Source organism: Thamnophis sirtalis, unplaced genomic scaffold, assembly GCF_051295495.1.
Source record: "Thamnophis sirtalis isolate CommonGarterSnake01/CBP01778 unplaced genomic scaffold, rThaSir2_p1.2 scaffold_4, whole genome shotgun sequence".
NCBI lineage: Eukaryota > Metazoa > Chordata > Lepidosauria > Squamata > Natricidae > Thamnophis > Thamnophis sirtalis.
The window spans coordinates 128,740,648-128,758,854 of NW_028261384.1; the positions used below are offsets into that span (position 1 = coordinate 128,740,648).

General features: G+C 38.1%; 1 protein-coding gene across 1 annotated transcript; it reads right to left on the reverse strand.

The window, feature by feature from the left end:
• Nucleotides 1-3,786: 3,786 nt before the first annotated feature.
• LOC148046519 (vomeronasal type-2 receptor 26-like) lies at nucleotides 3,787-15,843 on the reverse strand. The gene is made up of 5 exons (XM_087714806.1): nucleotides 15,659-15,843; nucleotides 12,057-12,795; nucleotides 8,991-9,218; nucleotides 5,998-6,124; nucleotides 3,787-4,682 (listed from the first exon to the last, which is right to left on the reverse strand). The coding sequence occupies exons 1-5, from the start codon at nucleotides 15,841-15,843 to the stop codon at nucleotides 3,787-3,789; spliced, it is 2,175 nt and encodes a 724-aa protein (XP_087570932.1).
• Between the last annotated feature and the right edge of the window lie 2,364 nt (nucleotides 15,844-18,207).

Below are 18,207 nucleotides of genomic sequence, written 5' to 3' on the forward strand. Positions count from 1 at the left end.
TGTCTTCAAGCATATCTCAGAATTGCACACAGTTCAGTGTCGATTTGCAGTTTTGATGCTTATGGCAGCTCTCTTGAGATACAGAGAGAACTATGTTTGATGTTAATTTGATAATGACAAGGAACATCATGTTTGTCTTATGATTAACATAGGAGGCTTTGCAAAGAGGTATCAAAGGAAGCAAAATGTCATTTGTGTGTGTGTGCATGGACCAACAAAGAACAAGAATAAGAAATTTATTCCCATAGAAAGTAATCAAAACAATGTATGCTAAGTGAGAAGATTGCTTTCATGTTACATATTTTAAAGGGTACTAAAGTTGTATTTGTGTCATTTTAGAGGGTAGACAGGACCAGAATATTCCAAACTCTGAAATACAGTATGACAAAGATGATAGAGTAAGCACAAACAAATGATGTGGCAACTGGAGAGACAAGATAAAGCAATAGCTGTCTTCTATTTCATTCTTAGAAGTGAAGAATGCTAGCAAAGCAGCCTTAAAAAGATGCTCCCATTCAGCTTTTCTGAAAGTAAACCAGAGGTGGTATTCAGCAGGTTCTGACCAGTTCTGGAGAAGCAGTAGTGGAAATTTTGAGTAGTTCGGAGAACCGGTAAATGCCACCTGTGACTGGCCCTGCCCCATCTATTCTCTGCCTCCCGAGTCCCAGCTGATTGGGAGGAAATGGGGATTCAAGCCAAGCCACACCCACGGAACCGGTAGCAAAAATGTTTGAATCCCACCACTGAAGTAAACATGACCTCAATGATCTTTCAAAGAAATATTGGACAAAAATACATACATGGTTGAAGAAAATGTTAGAGCAACACATAGTATATAAGCCAGAAATATTTTTGCCAGGCATAATACCTGAAAAGTATGATAAAGGGAATCTATATTTAATATTACATGCATTGACATCAGCAACAATTGTTTATGCCCAGTATTGGAAAAATGAGGAAACGTCCGCAGAAGATGATGTAATTTAAAAAAAAAATAGATTGGGCAGAAATGGATAGATTGACATTAAAAGGAAAAAAAAGAAGACACGATATTTTTGAACATGGGACTTCTTATATAAATGGTTGCACAGTAGAGGTAGAAATTAGGAGTGGGAAAAGTATCATTGTATAAAAATAAATTGCCCCAGAAAATATGCCGTTCCCCAAGCACTTATGTATGTAAGGTGAAAAAATATAAACTGTTAAAAAAAAAGATCTCCATGATTCTCAGTTCTATCTAGCTGAATTGAAATCCAAAGAAAATAAAGAGGACTGTCAGCGTTCCAAATACCATGGAGAATTAAATCAGAGTCAAAGGCAAAACTATGCTTACAGTTCCAATTTAATAAAACAGGCATGTTGGCATAGTGCTGTGGGATTCCAACTCTGGAAGTTACATCAGAATCCCACCCAGGTAAAAGTTCATGATCTTGTCCCCACAGCCACAGTCCATCACATGGCCCAATCTCCTTCTTCCACGCTGGCGTCCATGCCCAGCTTCTTCTGGTCAGGTGTACTGGTACGGAGAACAAAGGATGACCTTGCTTCTAGTAAAGAATGAAAAACAATACATTCCACAATTCTACTCCTTCTATTCCCCCCTCCCATTGACTATACTTAAAGAAACAGCATAATGAAATAAGAGAAAGTATGGCAGGCCAAAATTCTAAAAGGAATATAAATGCAGGCCTTACAAGGACTGTGGCTAAATCTGTCAATGGGGATGAAGAGTTTCTCTTGGGTTACCATCAACCTAAAATTTCCTCAGGATATAAAAAAGAATCTTTCTCAATAGGACTATGAAGTTTCAGTTTCTTCCTTTGGTTTATTGCAACATTTTAATTTTCAGTATCTTCTTTTCATTAGTAGATGCTTCTTGTTTCCTTCATGTCCAAACACAATGATAAAATAGACTTGAGCAAAAAAGCCAAACACTGCAGAACAAAAGCATGTTGAGGATAGCGAATTTGGCTACATTGAAACTATCAGGTAATTTCCTGGCTAGAAAAGCTGACAAGAAGTCAACAATGGCCCAGAAACCCATGAATCCCAAAACACAATGAAACATGGTCACAAATCCTTCATTGCATTCCATTACAATTTCCTGAGACACTGAATGGTTATAAAAATGTGGGAATGATGTCAATATGAGGAACAAATGATGGCTTGAAAAGAGAGCAGTAAAATACAACGAACTTCATTTCTTGCATTCATTTCCTCATTTTATATCCAGACTTGTAGGGAGACTGTAGCCAATAATGTAGAGCAATAACAAAATTTGGGCAGTATATCACTACAGAGAAGTTAATGTATTATGTGAAGTTAATGTTTTATGAGAAGAAAGAAAATGTCTATCTACAAATGAAGCAGAGGCATACTGAAGCATTATGAAAATAACAAATTTCTAGGGATTTCAATCATTTTGAAGCATCTACAGTTTTGAAATGGATTAAGGACCAGCAGTATAATAGTATAATGATTTCATTTGAAAGATGCAGATTGACAATAAATTAGAATTATGTCCATTGCATATACAGTAGATAATGATTATTACTGATATGCCATGATGGTAGTTATAGCCATAACCTGGTATATCTAGAAGATAGAATGTGAAAAATGGGATGTAGGATTCCTTTCAAAATTATTCCTTGAAGCCTTCCCTTAAGGAGGAAATGCTGAGGACTTTTGAGAACATTTTTATATCTTGGATATTTCAATATCTCAAATGATAATTTACAAGGAAAGCAAGCATGTGTGCCTATGTGTAAACTTAAAAGGTTGTTTACAATATAGACATATGATTTCCAAATAATTAATTACTGAATTCTCAGAGTATACACAGAATTAAGTACTGAATTAGCCATTCTGGAGATTGAAACTACAAGAAAGGACAGATAAAATAGTGTTCTCTTTTCTACTTGTCCTCACTTCACTGCAATTTTTTGAGTTTTGCTCAATATCCAAAGAGCTGGACTAATGGAAACAGACTTTTAAACATCCTGACTTGCAATTGTAAACAGCTTTAATATAGGAAAAAGTCATATTACAAAGTTGATTTTCCCATTGTGGTGTACAAAAATCCAATGCTTCATATAAGCACAAGCTTTACAATTGGAATATAAATGAATTCCTCTGATACTTCTGAATTAGTGAAGACATAGACAATATCTTGATGCCTTCCAAAGATGCAATATCTATAGTGGCATGAGAATTATATCAGACTTTGAAAATGCCTTATTATCGTCATTATTTAGAATATTGAAAATAAATGTAAATATGTTTATAGCAGTCACATTGCAACTAATTCTCAATTTTCAACCATAATTGGGACTGAAACATCTATTCCTAAGTGAGGCAATTGTTAAGTGAGTCAGTCCCAATTTTACTCTCATTTTTGCCATGGCCTTAAATGAATCACCCCAGTTGTTAAATGAAGCATAAAGTTGTTAAATCAAGCCAAATTCCCCCATAGACTATGCTTGTCAGAAACCACTTAGAAAGATCTGTAATGCTATAACAATTGTAAATTTGAGGATCACTTGCAAGTCACTTTTTCCAGCACTGTCATAACATTGAATGGTCGCTAAACAAATGGTTCTAAGTCAAGGACTACCTGTATTCTACACCATAATAAATACAGTAGAGCTGATCACATTGCAATAAAAGTACTTTGATTGGTCTTAATGTGGTACAATGTGCTATGACGACAAGTAAAGTTGTTTGATCTCATCCCATTCCAACAGAATTTGCATTAGTTACTGGTAATATTTTCTCAAAACTTCAACTTTATCTCTTCATGAGCAAATGCTTGCTGTTTAGATCAGGTCTGAACAAGATGATAAAACACTTGGGGACAAAGATACAACCAAGTAAGCCAGCACTGGAAGATAGGATGGCAAAGATCTCCACAGCCAACATATATTTTCCTTTGGTACTCAAGTAGCTTGGAACAAAGGACAACCAAACACTGCAGAAGACAAACATGCTGAAGGTGATGAATTTGGCTTCATTGAAGCTGTCTGGTAATTTCCTGGCTAGAAAAGCTGCAGAGAAGCTAACAATGGCCAAAAAGCCCATAAAACCCAAAACACAGTAAAACATAGTCACCGATCCTTCATTGCATTCTAATACAATTTCCTGAGACACTGAATGTTTATCATAATCTGGGTATGGTGGGAATGTCATCAGCCATGAAGCACAAATGATGGCTTGAACAAGAGTGCAGGAAAGTACAATGGAGCTCACCATTTTCTTCCCCACCCAATTTCTCATTTTGGACCCAGGCTTGGTAGCCATGAATGCTAAGACAACCACAATGGTTTTGGCCAACAAACAAGAAACTGCCACTGAGAAGATAATGCCAAAAGCTGGTTGTCGAAGAAGACATACAAATTTATTTGGTCTCCCAATAAATAACAAGACACAAAGGAAAGAAAGTAGAAGGGAAATGAGGATAATGTAGGTGAGGTTCCTGTTGTTGGCTTTGACAATAGGAGTATCCCTGTATTGTATGAAGATCCTGAGCACATAAGATGTGATGAAAGCAAACAAAAGTGCACAAACAGCCAGACTAATCCCCAGTGAGTCTTCATATGATAAGAATGTTATGACTTTTGGAATGCAGGAATTTTTGTTGTGATTCGGGTATTGATCTTCTGGACATGGAGAACAGTCAGCTGTATCTAAAAATAACCATCAAAAATCAATTTACAATCTGTTACACTAAATATTATGTGTCCTGTATTGACGGAACATGGCCATTTGTAATGCATTGACCTTGAACTTGAGAACATTTATCTGTGCCCTAAGCTAACCACCCCAAATCTATTTAAAGCCTGCTGGGACCCATTCACAGAACACGACAGGCTGAGATGTGAAAATGAAAATCAGACCAAAGGAACAGATAAATGCCCCAAACAAAATCTGCTGGAAATAAAATGGGAAATAATCTCTTAGTCTCCCAATAAGCATGGTATCAATGGGAGAAATAAAAAAAAAATAGTCATGCTAATTTATCATTTTCTCCAAATTGTATGCAAACAGACACAGAATTTCATGTAAGTACAATTGGTACAGGATTTACATTACTAAAAAAAATATGATTTAAAAAACATTTTGGCCAGGGATGATTGAAAAAGACTATAATACTAGAAAGTTCTGATCCAAACACTTTACAGAGATGGTCAAATACAAGTTTATTCACTTAATATTATAGGGACCTTTGATTTGACATTCAATTTGCTGAAGTGCTTAAACATGGATTGTCTAGAAGTGGGGAAAATGTGAATTTCAGTCCTCCCTTTTGAGATGAAAAATAGTTTGGGGACATTGGGCCATTCACTGCCTCTCCACCCCAGAAAGAAGACACAGTCAAACCACTTCACAGATATTGCCAAATATCTATGCACCTATCCATGTAGTTAGCAGAAGTACAGATTAGTTAAAACAGCATTTTTCTTAGGAATTTACGCCATGCTGGTGAGGGAAGAACCCAGCCACTGAGATCTCAATAGGAAACTCAAAGCTCAAAGCTCTGGTGGTGCAGTGGTTAATATGCAGTATTGTAAATTAACTCTGCTCACTGCCAGGAGTTCAAGTCCTTTGATCCTGACTGGCTCAAGGTTGACTCAGCCTTCCACCCTTCTGAGGTTGATAAAATGGGGAACTAGATTGTGGGGGCAATATGCTGACACTGTAAATCACATAGAGAGGGCTATCAAGCACTATGAACCATATATAAATCTGAGTGCTATTACTATTGCTCCTATTGCTATCTATTTTATGCCCCATTCTCTCTTTGCATGTACTTCATAGTGAATTTCTGCATCTCCCCTGTGCTTATATCTGAAGTGTATCTTTATCAATCCATGCACTTTTTTACTACGAGTAATTTCACAACTTTGATTGCATACCTGTCTGGACAACTGCTAAGAAGCTGATTCACTTTAATTACTTTGTTTTATTTTAAAAGAACCCTCTTTACATGATATATCTTACCTTTTTCAGCAGAAATTTTCCCTTCTGGACATAGAAGGCAATCATAACAACAAAATGGCTTCCCTTCCTTCTTGGTCTTCCTATAGCCTCTCTGGCAATGATCATTACACAAAGAAATAGGGTGTGTCTATTCCCACAAAAATAAGAATAATATATTAGCATTCATATGGCTAGAAGGATAGACAGATTTGAGATTTACTTCATGCAGGAAAATCAACATTTTAAAACGGATAAATGACAAATGTTTACAAGACTTATTGGTTTAATAATCAAAGAGTTGACAAATGGCTGTTAGAACTTACAATAACAAGTTAACAATTGATGGAACATATCATGCGATCCCTACATAAAAATGTTATCACACAAAATGACAAGATTCCTTTGAAGGATTCCTAGGATTGGGCATGGCAATATTCAAAATTCAGTGTCTCATTATAGTGTAAAGTATAAAGCAGTGATGGCAAACTTTTTCAGCATCAAGTGCCCAAACCGGAACATTTGTGCTTGTGTGCTCATGTGCACATGTACATGCACACCGGAGCACTGGAAACCCAAATAGCAGCATGCCTGTTTTGGGCCAAAGGTTTTGGCTGTTCTCAGACTGTTTTTTGCCCCCCAAATGGCCTGAAAATGGCCCCTAAAATGGCCTGTGTTTTGGCTGTTTTGGGGGGCATTTTCAGGCTGTTTTTTTTGCCCCACAATGGGCCAAAACAGCCTGAAAATGGCCCAGAAATGGTCCAAAAATGTCCATTTTCCAGCATACCGGCACCCACGAAGACAAAGCATTTGCATGCCAGAAACCAGAAGAGCAGCTGGCGACAGTGTGTGTGCCCACAGAGAGCGCTCTTCATGCCACTCCTGGCATGTGTGCCATAGGTTTGCCATCATGGGTATATAGTATAAAGATCCAACAGAGAGGGCATGCTACAGGTTCCATCTGTAGCAAAAGGAGTACGGAATGTCAACCTCCCACTAAACTCCTACATATTTATTGTCAGGGTTCCAAGTTACAATCATAAAGTCCAAATTTATTAGGCACATCATATTGGCACATCTGATGAAGACCCCACTCTGAAGGTCCCTGGGTTTTCCTCACCCAAATTAATTTCCTCCAGTCCATATGACCATCACATGTTCCAACCAGGTCACAGTCTCCACTCCAGTTAGGTTCAGCCCATGGTGGGAACGTCCTTGGTTCTCAGGAGAATTTTTTTAAAAAAAATTGGCTACAAGTCCCCAGCTATCTCTACTCTCCCTTGTGTTGTCACAGCTCCAACCAGCCTTGCTGTGGCAGCCCTGAAGATGCTCCAAAATGGCTTCAGGGTTGATATTTATCTACTTGCATTTGCATGCTTTCAAACTGCTAGGTGGGCAGGAGCTGGGGCAGAAACAAATGCTCATTCATTACACAGTGCTTGGGTCTTGAACCCAGGCAGTCTCCAAGTGACAAGCTCAGCATCTTTAACCACTGAGCCATCAACCCCCCTTTTAGATTGTAGTTTTACTTAATTGTGCTATACTACCAAGAGTAAGTTCTGATGAGATGGTCAGCTATATGAAATGAATGATGAATGAATGAATGAATGAATGAATGAATGAATGAATGAATGAATGAATGAATGAATGAATGATAAAGTTGGTATTTCAGATAATTTAAAATCTATAATAAACTTTTATATCCATCAACCCATGTGATGTAAACATCAATATCTGGCCATCATGGTTGGGGCAATATGGGAGCTATAACTGCAGTCTAACACCATTGAAGTAAAGCATAGGAAAAAACAAGGACATAAGATTTTTATACTTTATTCCAAAATCATGGCTAGAATGCCCTTATATGACTTGCAGCTTACAGTTTAGATCAGGAATTTTACATTTAATTAAAATATGTGAGGTGTGATGATACACAGCATTCACATTCACAAAATCAGATTGACTGATTGATCAATATTTGAAATATTTCAGCAACAATCCAATTAAACATAAGAGATGGATGGCATATATATATATATATATATATATATATATATATATATATATGTGTGTGTGTGTGTGTGTGTGTGTGTGTGTGTGTGTGTGTGTGTGTGTGTGTGTGTGTGTGTGTGTGTGTGTGTGTGTCCAAATTTAGACCACAGATTTTTAGAACAATTCATCCCAATTTGGCACTTTTCCTAGTAATTTTAGTAAAGTTGGCCTGCTAATACTGTTGTCTTCCTTAAGAGACAATTACTGAATTAGAATTCTAAAAATGATATGAGTGGGATGATAACAATATTCATAAATCTGTCTTTCAATCCATCCAAGCATGCAGTTAGGCCAGGGCAACCTTAAACACTCAAAGAGCCATAAAGGTCCTAACCGGAAGCCCCTTGTTCAATTCTGACCAGTTTCCCCACCATAGAGTTTCTTCCTAGCACAGCATCCTTTTTCTCTACCAGTCCTAACTGAAAGCCCTATCAATTGTGGACCCGACCAGCGACAGGGAGCCGCAGAAGAGGGATGAAAGAGTTACAGGCGGCTCTAGAGCCACAGGTTGCTGTCTCCTGAGTTAGGCAATTCTGAAGAGGAATGTTAATAAACCTCCATTGCCAGAATATGGATAGTAAAATATTGTTGTAAGGATGAATGCTGTCTTCTATGGAGTGAAATAAATGTCATGGGAATCATTAGGGATAGAAAAAGAGCTACTGAGAGACAACTATTGGTTTAGCATAGAACTTTGCTCATGTTCTACCAAAATTCAAATCAAGAATTAGCAGGTAAATCTATAGAGTTGGTTTCAAGCCCGAGAACTTCTGAGCATTGAATGAGAGATCACAGCAAATCATATCCAAGACTGTGGTTCTTACAAGAAGAAACAAATGCACCAGGAAGTTGAGTGTGACCCAATGATTAAGCTAAGAAAAAGCTTTTAACAAAGGCTGAGGATTTTGATTTAGTTTGTTTTAAATTTGCTGAAATGATTTAGGGCAGATGATCCTATCTCTTACCTGATTAAAATTTTCTGGCCACGTGATGAACTCCAGATGGATATTAAAAATTTTGTCTGGAGGAGCAAAAGGATCTATTTTCCCCACTTTTACCTTAGAAAATGACCTATTTGGAAAGGTGATCCAATTTATAATATCAAGTCCTCCAATAAATTCTCCATATCTATCAAAAGAGATCTTTTCACCCATATTATTGTTGAAGGAGACACTTCTCAGAAAAGGACGAAGCTAGATTGGAGAGAAACAGAAATATCATGAAGGGAGAGTAAATTTACTTCATTTCTGCTAAATCTCAAGTTTATAGCACTTATATACCACTTTATAGTGCTTTTACAGCCCTCTCTAAGCAGTTTACAGAGTCAGCCTATTGCTCCCAACAAACTGGATTTTCATTTTACCCACCTCGGAAGGATGGAAGGCTGGGTCAACCTTGAGCCAATGAGATTTTAATTGCCGAACTGCAGCTAGCAGTCAGCTGAAGTAGTCTGCAGCACTGCACTCTAACCACTGAACCACCGTGGCTCATAGCAATAGCACTTAGATTTGTATACCATTTCACTGTGCTTTACAGCCCTCTCTAAGCAGTTTACAGAGTCAGCACATTTTCCCCAACAATCTGGGTCCTTATCATAAACTGCAGCTAGAAATCAGCTGAAGAAGCCTCCACTACTGACTTCTAACCATTGTGCCACCTCAATGTAGGAACTGAAATGGGTGTTTCATCCTATTGCTATTGCTGAAACAGTAACTACACAATTCACATTTCAGCTGGTTTAAGTCGTGGTTCGTCAGACATGACAAAATAAGAACATGTATTTTTGTATAGGTGGAAATTGAATCTTCTTGTTGCTCTTTCAAGGAGGCTTTTTCTTCATGGATAATTTTCAGTCCTTTTTCAGGACATCTCACAATAGAATAGAATAAAATAGAAAATAAAAGAATAGAATAGAATAGAACAGAACAGAAAAGAACATTGGGGATCTTCTAGCCAATCCCCCTGTTCAAGCAGGAGAACCTATACTATTTCAGATAGGTTACTGTCTAGTCTCTTCTTAAAAACCTCCACTGATGGAGTTCCCATGATTTCTGAAGGCAAGCTCTTCCACTGGTTAATTGTCCTCACTGTTAGGAAGTTTCTCCTTGATTCCAGGTTGCTTCTCTCTTTGATTAGTTCCCAACCATTGTTTCTTGTCCTGCCCTCTGGTGCTTTGGAGAATAATTTGACTCCCTCTTTTTTGTGGCAGCCCCTCAAGTACTGGAATACTGCTACCATATCACCCCTAATTCTTCTTTTCTTTAGACTAGCCAAACCCAAATCCTGCAGCTGTTCTTCATATGTTTTAATCTCCAGGGCCTTGGTCATTTTAGCTGCTCTTCTCTGAACCTTTTTTTCAAAGTCTCAACATCTTTTTTGTAGTATGGTGACCAAAATTTGTTGTAGTATTCCAGGAGTGGTCTTACTAGAGTTTTATAAAGCTTTACTAATATTTCATGTGATCTTAATTCTATGCCTGTGTTTATACAAGCCAGGATTGCATTAGCTTTTTTTTGGCTGCTGCTGCTACTGGCTCATATTCAAGTGATCATCCACTAGGACTCCAAGGTCCCTTTCACAGTTCCTATTTTTGAGCCAGGTCTTGCCTAATCTGTACTTATACCTTTGATTTTTCCTGCCTAAAGGTAAAACTTTGCTTTTTTCCAACATTAAATTCATTTTGTTGGAGAGAGCCCATTATTCAAGTTTGTCAAGATCTTTTTGGATCCTGAGTTTGTCTTCTGGGGTGTTGGCTATTACTGACAGTTTAGTGCCCCCCATTTTTTGTTCAGAAGTTTTAAAAGTGTGCTTGTGAGAAATGTGTTGTGAATCATTGATTGTAGGGATCCTGGAAAACCATCAATAGCAATCTTTTACTGGTTGTGCTATTCAATCATTTGAGACTTTCAGAAAGAGATTGGACTGCCATTTGTCAGAAATGGTGTAAGGTCTCCTGCTTGAGTGGGGTTTGGACTAGATGACATATAAGTGCCTTCCAACTCTGTTAATCTGTTAATGGAATGAGAAGATTGCACCAAATTGTTTGTGCTGTTTGTAAGGACACTCATTGTCCAGAATGTGTTGGAGTTTATTTCCCAGTTGATGGCACATGGCATATCTTTTTCATCTTGGATTGTTCTTCAGATCTTCTTCAGATATTATGTGTCTATTCTCCAGTTGCATAGTTTGTTTAAGTGTGTTGTTTTATGCACATATGGATAATTATAAAAACATTTGGTAAATTATCTGATTGGCATGCTAAATTGAACATACCAGAGTGGAAACTGTGAAATAAACTCTATTCTGCACAGAAGAAGAACACAGAGAAATCTCTCAATCTCGATGTGTCTCCTAATATCCACTGGCAGGTTTTATATAGTATTCATCTTATATTACAGAATGTTTAAAATCACAAGGTCACTATTTCTTGAGTATAGACATACTGTTTGCATATATGAGTGTATTTAGATTTATTTGTATTGATATGCATATAGTAATTTATTGTATCTTTTTAGGATTGTATTCAGTGGTGGGATTCAGCCAGTTTGCACCTATTTGGGAGAAACAGTTGTTAACTTTCTAAGCAGTTTGGGGAACCGGTTGCTGGAAGAAATCTCATTTTTTCCCACTTTACGTAAGGAAGGAAGGAAAACAACATTCTGATGTTGTTTTTAGCCTAATCTTTATTGCCCTGCTTACAAAAACTGCCTCTCTGGTTAACCCTTTTTACATTGCAACAGCAAAGACGAAGTGCCCATCAACATGATTGACATTGAGTTGGCCACACCTACCCAGTCACATAACCACTGAGCCATGATTACCCAGCTGGTCATTAGGGCAGAGAACCGGTTGTTAAATTATTTGAATTCCACCACTGATTGTATTGTGAATATCAAGTGTCTTTTGCAGATTTCTCTTTAAAGAAAAAGACCAAGTAGATTTTGTTATGGAGAATTTTTTAAGATTCAAGTCCAAAGTTAGAAAGTTATAAATACTATATGTTGTTCTGATGTTCTCTGCTGTAGACTTACCTGCCATGGTTGTAGATCCTGAAACTTCTGCTTCTCCAATTTCACCCAATTTTGTTGCTTGTATTTAGAAGAATGCATAGACTGCAGAGCATGTACCACGACATAGACAGCATTGTACATATTGTAGCTTTGGCCACTCATGTTAAGTTCAAAAGTAGAAGTAGGAAGAGTCTGCAATGTCTCTTCTCCAGTACAGATGTTCTCAGGGTTTTTAGTTCTTTTTTTAGAGTTGGGAAATGAGCAATCAAACACCTGCTCCCAAAAGTCTCTAATAAAGCCGTCATGTGGTTCTGTGGTTGGATTTCTGCTCCGAAGAAATTCCTGGAATCCAAACACTTCACTTGAACTAGAGGAGAGGGACAAAGCACCATGGATGAAACTTATATCCCAGTTTCTGTTAAAGGATACTGATGCAAAATCCATTTGTGCTGGCATAACCCAGATTTTTTCTCTTAGTCCTAAATCTTCTACTTCTGAAAAACGGAGAAGTGTTCTTAAAATTAACATAGTCCGAAGTTCACCAAAAATAATTATCACATTGGTTGTGCTTTTCATGAGAACTTCATATAATTCAAGTCCTTTCTCCATTACTTCCATAAAATCACTGTAAAAAGCTACATTTGGGAACCATTCCATAACATCAAAGCAGATTCCATGCTGAGAGAACTTGGGGACTACATCCTGTACAAACTTCTCTCCTGCTTCATCTTTCACGGAAAGAAGACCAATCCATGTCCACCTGAAATACAACAGCAACAGAAGGATTCCTTGGTGTTGTAAGGCCTCATTGGGAAACATCTGTTGTAAAAATACATCTTGGGTTTCTTTATTCATTACTGGAGCAGAGCCATAGGTAAGCTAGAGAATTTTGTAAAAGAAACCAAACCAAACCAAAAGTTGTGTTAATGTTTCCTTTTCTTGGTCTGAATAAAAGTATATTTTCTAAATTTTATTGCGGCTTTCTAAACATCAAGAAAGCTCAAACCCAGGTTTCCATTCAGAGCTTGTGTGAATGTGGTACAGTACAAAGATTTTGGGCAAGAGGCTTCAACATTCCATGTGAGCCCAATAAGGGTGACCCAGATAGCAATCTAGGACAATTGGTACCTAGATGCTTGACATATATTGTAAGTTAGAGGAATATTCTTGAAATTTTCCACTAGCATTTCCACTACTGTTCTCTTTAATATCCTCAGACTCTGTCCTGTTAAGAAACCTTCAAATTTGGTAACAATATCTACAACTTAAAGTGGAAGACTCACTGAAGAAGAGCCTAATGCTGGGAAAGATTGAGGGCAAAAGAAGAAAGGGACGATAGAGAATGAGATGAATGTAGTCACCAAAGCAGTAGCTGTGAGCCTAAATGGACTCCAGAGGATGGTAGAGGAAGGCCTGGAGGAACATTGTCCATGGGGTTGGGTGGGTCGGACATGACTTCACAACTAACAACAACAGAAGTGGAAGAACAACTAACTAATATAAGTTTCCAGAGGACTCCCAAATGTGGTCATTATATCAAACATGCAAAGTATGGAATAAGGGAGCTAGCCATCCTTTTATGGTCCCCAGAAGTCCTCTGAGAAGCTAAGAGTAATGGTTTGGAGACTTTTTTTTTTGCAAAATGTATATAGGGGGAATTAAGGATGAAAAATGATCATTCCAAATGATTAAGATCATTTCACTCCAATGAACACCTTAACCATCTTTCCCAAATGGGAGGGGTCTCTCTGTCACACCTAGGCAGACACAGTTATTGAGTAAGGATGTGTACTTTACCATGATTTATATTAATAAAAATAACATGTAGTATCCATTTCTCTAAATGAATGTCAACCTTAAATTGTTAAAAAGAAACTGAAGATATTTCAAGATGCTCTATCCATATTTAAAAATGCAATTATTTGGAATGTATACTTCTTCTTTCGAATAGATACTTTGCAAATACTGTTCATGGAAAAAGATGCAGCGGTTTTAATGATTCATAAAGAGAGACTTTGCCCATTCTATTACACATCATGAATAATTTCTTTTAATGAATTCATTGAACCTCTAAAGCCTAACCTCATACTGAACTATTTCCCTTGTTCCAAACATAGTGCTTCTAAAGAATTGCAACTAGCTGTAATGGGAACTGAGAGAAATTTATATAATCCTGGAAATACCTGTGGAATTTTGTAGAGAGACAGAAGGTTCAACATGTGAAGACAGATGTCAGGTCCTCCAATTACTGCAATGGGAATGTTTCCCAGGTCACACTTATAGTTTGGGATGAATGTGATGTGCATGGAGAGAAGTCTCATTGAGGCAAGGAAGGTCCAGCTTGGACTAAAATTGCTGTTATAAATGTTGAACCCAAGGGTGACATTGGTCAAGATCTGGAGATGTTCACTAATCTGCTTTACAGCAAAAACCAGGGCCAGAACATATTGGTAACTCTGAAATACCACCCTATCATAAAAATTAAGTCCTTTGTTAAAGATTGCAACACATGTTATGTTTCAGTTCTATATCACATTACTTCATAAAGTGTGATAAGCATATAATGCAGCTTATCACTGAAAAGTAAAATGGAAAAATAAAAATTACAAATCTGCATTCCTCAACAACAGTATTTAGCTTTTGGAAATTCTTTAGGATACAGCTGGGTTCATGCTCCCCAAATAAACCTGAAGCAGTGAATTTCAATCAACAGAGATGCTTGAGGTACTTTGAACTCAGTGCAAAAATGGACTTCTGGCTATGGATCTTTAGATTTCAGTGAGAACCAAGCCTAACTAATTAAATATTAAGCCATATAAAACTATTCCAGGAAGTTTTGCTTAGGAACAACACCTAAGAATTGTTAGAAATAGATCTTGCCCTTGTTTATTCATGGATTGTTAGCATAACTCTTAGAATGTTGACTTTTGGGAGAGAATCCTATTGGAACAATCGTTGAAATTGAATAACAAAATTAGGAATGATACTCTGCTCGCAAAAGAATATGTTATGCCACCAGACTTGAAATTTTGGACTTAGACAATTTTAGAACTATGCCACCTTCGGTCTGTTCTGAGTGTAATACATAAAATTATCTGCTACAATGTCCTACTTCAACTTCAACCACAACAATACACAAGCACACAATAGAGACAAACTTCAGGTAAACCACCCCAAACTCAATTGCAGAAAATATGACTTCAGCAAAAGAATGGTCAATGCTTGGAATGCACTACCTGACTCTGTGGTTTCTTCCTCAAAACCCCAAAACTTTAACCTTAGACATTCTACTGTCAACCTCACCCCATTCTTAAGGGGTCTGTAAGGGGCATGTATAAGCACACCAACGTGCCTATCATCCCTGTCCTAATGTTTCTTTTTATATGTATCCATTTCATGTATTCAAAATCATGTTTATATTTATATATGTTATCTAATACATGCTTAATGAAATAAATAAATAAAATAAACAAATAAACAAAAATAAACTATCCTTTTTATGAAGTTGAAGACACAGTATATGTGAATACAGTGTATTCTAACTATTCAAAGTAAATTGTCCTTTGTGTCATGTGAATTAATGGTGGTGTAGAAATCTTATGTGGGGAGAATAAACAACTTACATCACTTCATCCTGAAGTTCTCTGGAAGGGTGACGATCAAAGTGAATTGGACTGGAAAAAGTATAGACTTGAGAAATGATGCTAGCAATGGTCAAATCTCCAGACTGAGAGTACTTGTGAAGAATAGGAAGTGGATCATTAACATTGCAATTAATATCAGGAACTATGTGTGCTGCTTGAGGCATTGTTACTAGTAAGAGCGCCAAGACAACTATAGTTGATAATTCAACAGTTAAGTTGTTTGTCTGTTTGCTTCTTCTCATTAATCAGAAAAATGAATTGCAGTTTTACAAGACATTGCCTAAAAATCCTATAAATTCTTGTGAAATCAGAAAATCCAATTGTATGGATAAATAATTACAAAAGTAATCCTTCATTCAGAGGCATTATTACTAGTAACAACACCAAGAAAACAACTATAGTTGGTACCTCAATAATCAATCAACTTCTTTGTCTCTTTACTTCTTCTAATTCATCAAAATATTGAACTGCAATTTTACAAGACCTTGCCTAAAAATCCTATAAATTTCCCGTGAAATGCAGAATATCCAGTTGTGTGGATAAATAATTAAGGAACTAATCCTTCATTCAGAGTGTGAGCATGCATGGATACAGTATCCTCCTAATGTCATTCAACTCCATCAAGGAAGGTTTTCATTCTCCATTTATCAGTGATCAACTGACAAATAACTTGGATTGCCATTAGAATGGTAATCAAATTTTACAACGTGGGTTTGTGGTCCAGTGGGATTTGAAACAGGTGCATAGATAATCATAGCTAATTTTATAATTATAGAGGAGATAACTATATGTCCAACTTTTTCAACTTTGCAACTTAAAAAATATTCAGTATAATTGTTACAAAAACTTCTCAGATCAAGAAGCAATGATGCACATCAACCTACTGTGTTTTCCCAAAAATACGACAGGGTCTTATATTTTTTTGACCCACAAAATATGGCCTTGGGCTTATTAAAGGGGAGGGCTTATTGTTTTTGGGTTGCCCTGCAGAACCAGGGCATCTCTGCCGCTTGTTTTTTTTTTCCGGCTTTCAAAGCATGGAGGATAGATGTCTCTCTGGAATTACACTGTATGGTAGTGTACAACCATAGAGCATACTCCCTAAGTGGTATCCTACCTCTGTGCATTGGAAGCCGCAATGGAGGATGGATGCCACTCTGGGAGTACGCTTTATGGTTGTACGCTCGGAAGCCCATAACCAAAGAGCATACTCCAAGAGCAGCATCCATCCTCTGTGCTTTGAAAGCCGAAAAAAACCCCCAAAGCTGCGGGTGGAGCCAGCAGTGCTGATGCCCTGGCTCTGCAGAGTTACCCAAGGAAATTGTGAGCCTGCGAGTCATGCCAGCGGGGAGCAGAAAAGCCGCTCACACAACCCCCCTATCCAGCCATGCAGAGCCCCATTCACTCACTAGGGGCATTCCGAAGGCACCAAGCCATGGGAGCTGGAGGGCGGCAAACATGCGTTCACGTTGCTTGGTGCCTTCCAGGTACCACTAGATTCAGTGATGCTGTGCCCGGCTGGAAAGGGGGGTTGCCGGGCAGCTGCTCACAAGCGTGGCCACCTCATGGCTGCTGTGTTGCTGCTGCGACAGTGCAACACAGCCATTCGACCCTGAGGCTGTGCCCCACTCTTTGGGAGCCTGCTCGCAAGAGAGAAGCTGCCCAGGAACCCCCCTCTTCAACTGGGCACAGAGCCTCTGACCGATCTAATGGTACCCCGAAAGCACTAAGCAATGCGAGCGCCTTTGCGTGGCTCATTCCCGTGGCTTGGCGCCTTTGGGATACCACTAGGTTTGTGAGCGGTGCTCTGCCTGGGCAGGGGGGGGGGATTGTCCAGGGGGCTTATTTTTGCGGGTGGGCTTATATTTTTGCCCACGCGAAAAATGTGGCAAGGCTTTAGTTTCAGGACAGGTTGTATTTTTGGGAAACATGGTAATATAAAAAAATATTAAAAAATAGTTAAACATGAATCTCAAGAGAACCTTTTGAGACACCTTGAAAAATTTTACAACGTGTGAACTAAACAGCATGAGATGGAAAATTAGAAAACATATATTCTAGTGGTGGGATTCAATTTTTTTTTATTACCGGTACTGTGGGCATGGTTTGGTGGGTGTGGCTTGGTGATCATGTGACTGGGTAGACATGGGTTGGTGGTCATGTGACTGGGTGGGCATGGCCCGGGGTGAAATTCAGCAGGTTCTGAAAGGTTTGAGTAGTATGGAAAACCGGCAAATACCACTTCTGGCTGGCCCCAGGAGTGGGGAGGGAATGGGGAATTTGCAGTATCCTTCCTCTGCCATGCCCACCAAGCCACACATGCAGAAGCAGTAGTAAAAAAAATTGAATTTCACCACTGGCATGGACAACTTGTCTTCTCTCGTGTCAAGGCTTGGCCTCTCCTCATCTCAAGGGCCTCAACGAGATACAATTTCGCTGTCTATTTATTTACTATTACTGAAATACACTATTTAATCCAAAATACACGATTTAATCCTATGTATATATGCCATATGTGTACATACATA

Bases quoted from the DNA above. Each gene is read 5' to 3' on its own strand.
- LOC148046519 (XM_087714806.1), bottom strand. From the start codon at position 15,843: ATGCCTCAAGCAGCACACATAGTTCCTGATATTAATTGCAATGTTAAT. The intron at 12,796-15,658 runs GTAAGTTGTTTA...GTTGTATTTCAG, and splicing joins GAACTTCAGGATGAAGTGAT to GTGGACATGGATTGGTCTTC. The intron at 4,683-5,997 runs GTAAGATATATC...GGTTATTTTTAG, and splicing joins GAAAATTTCTGCTGAAAAAG to ATACAGCTGACTGTTCTCCA.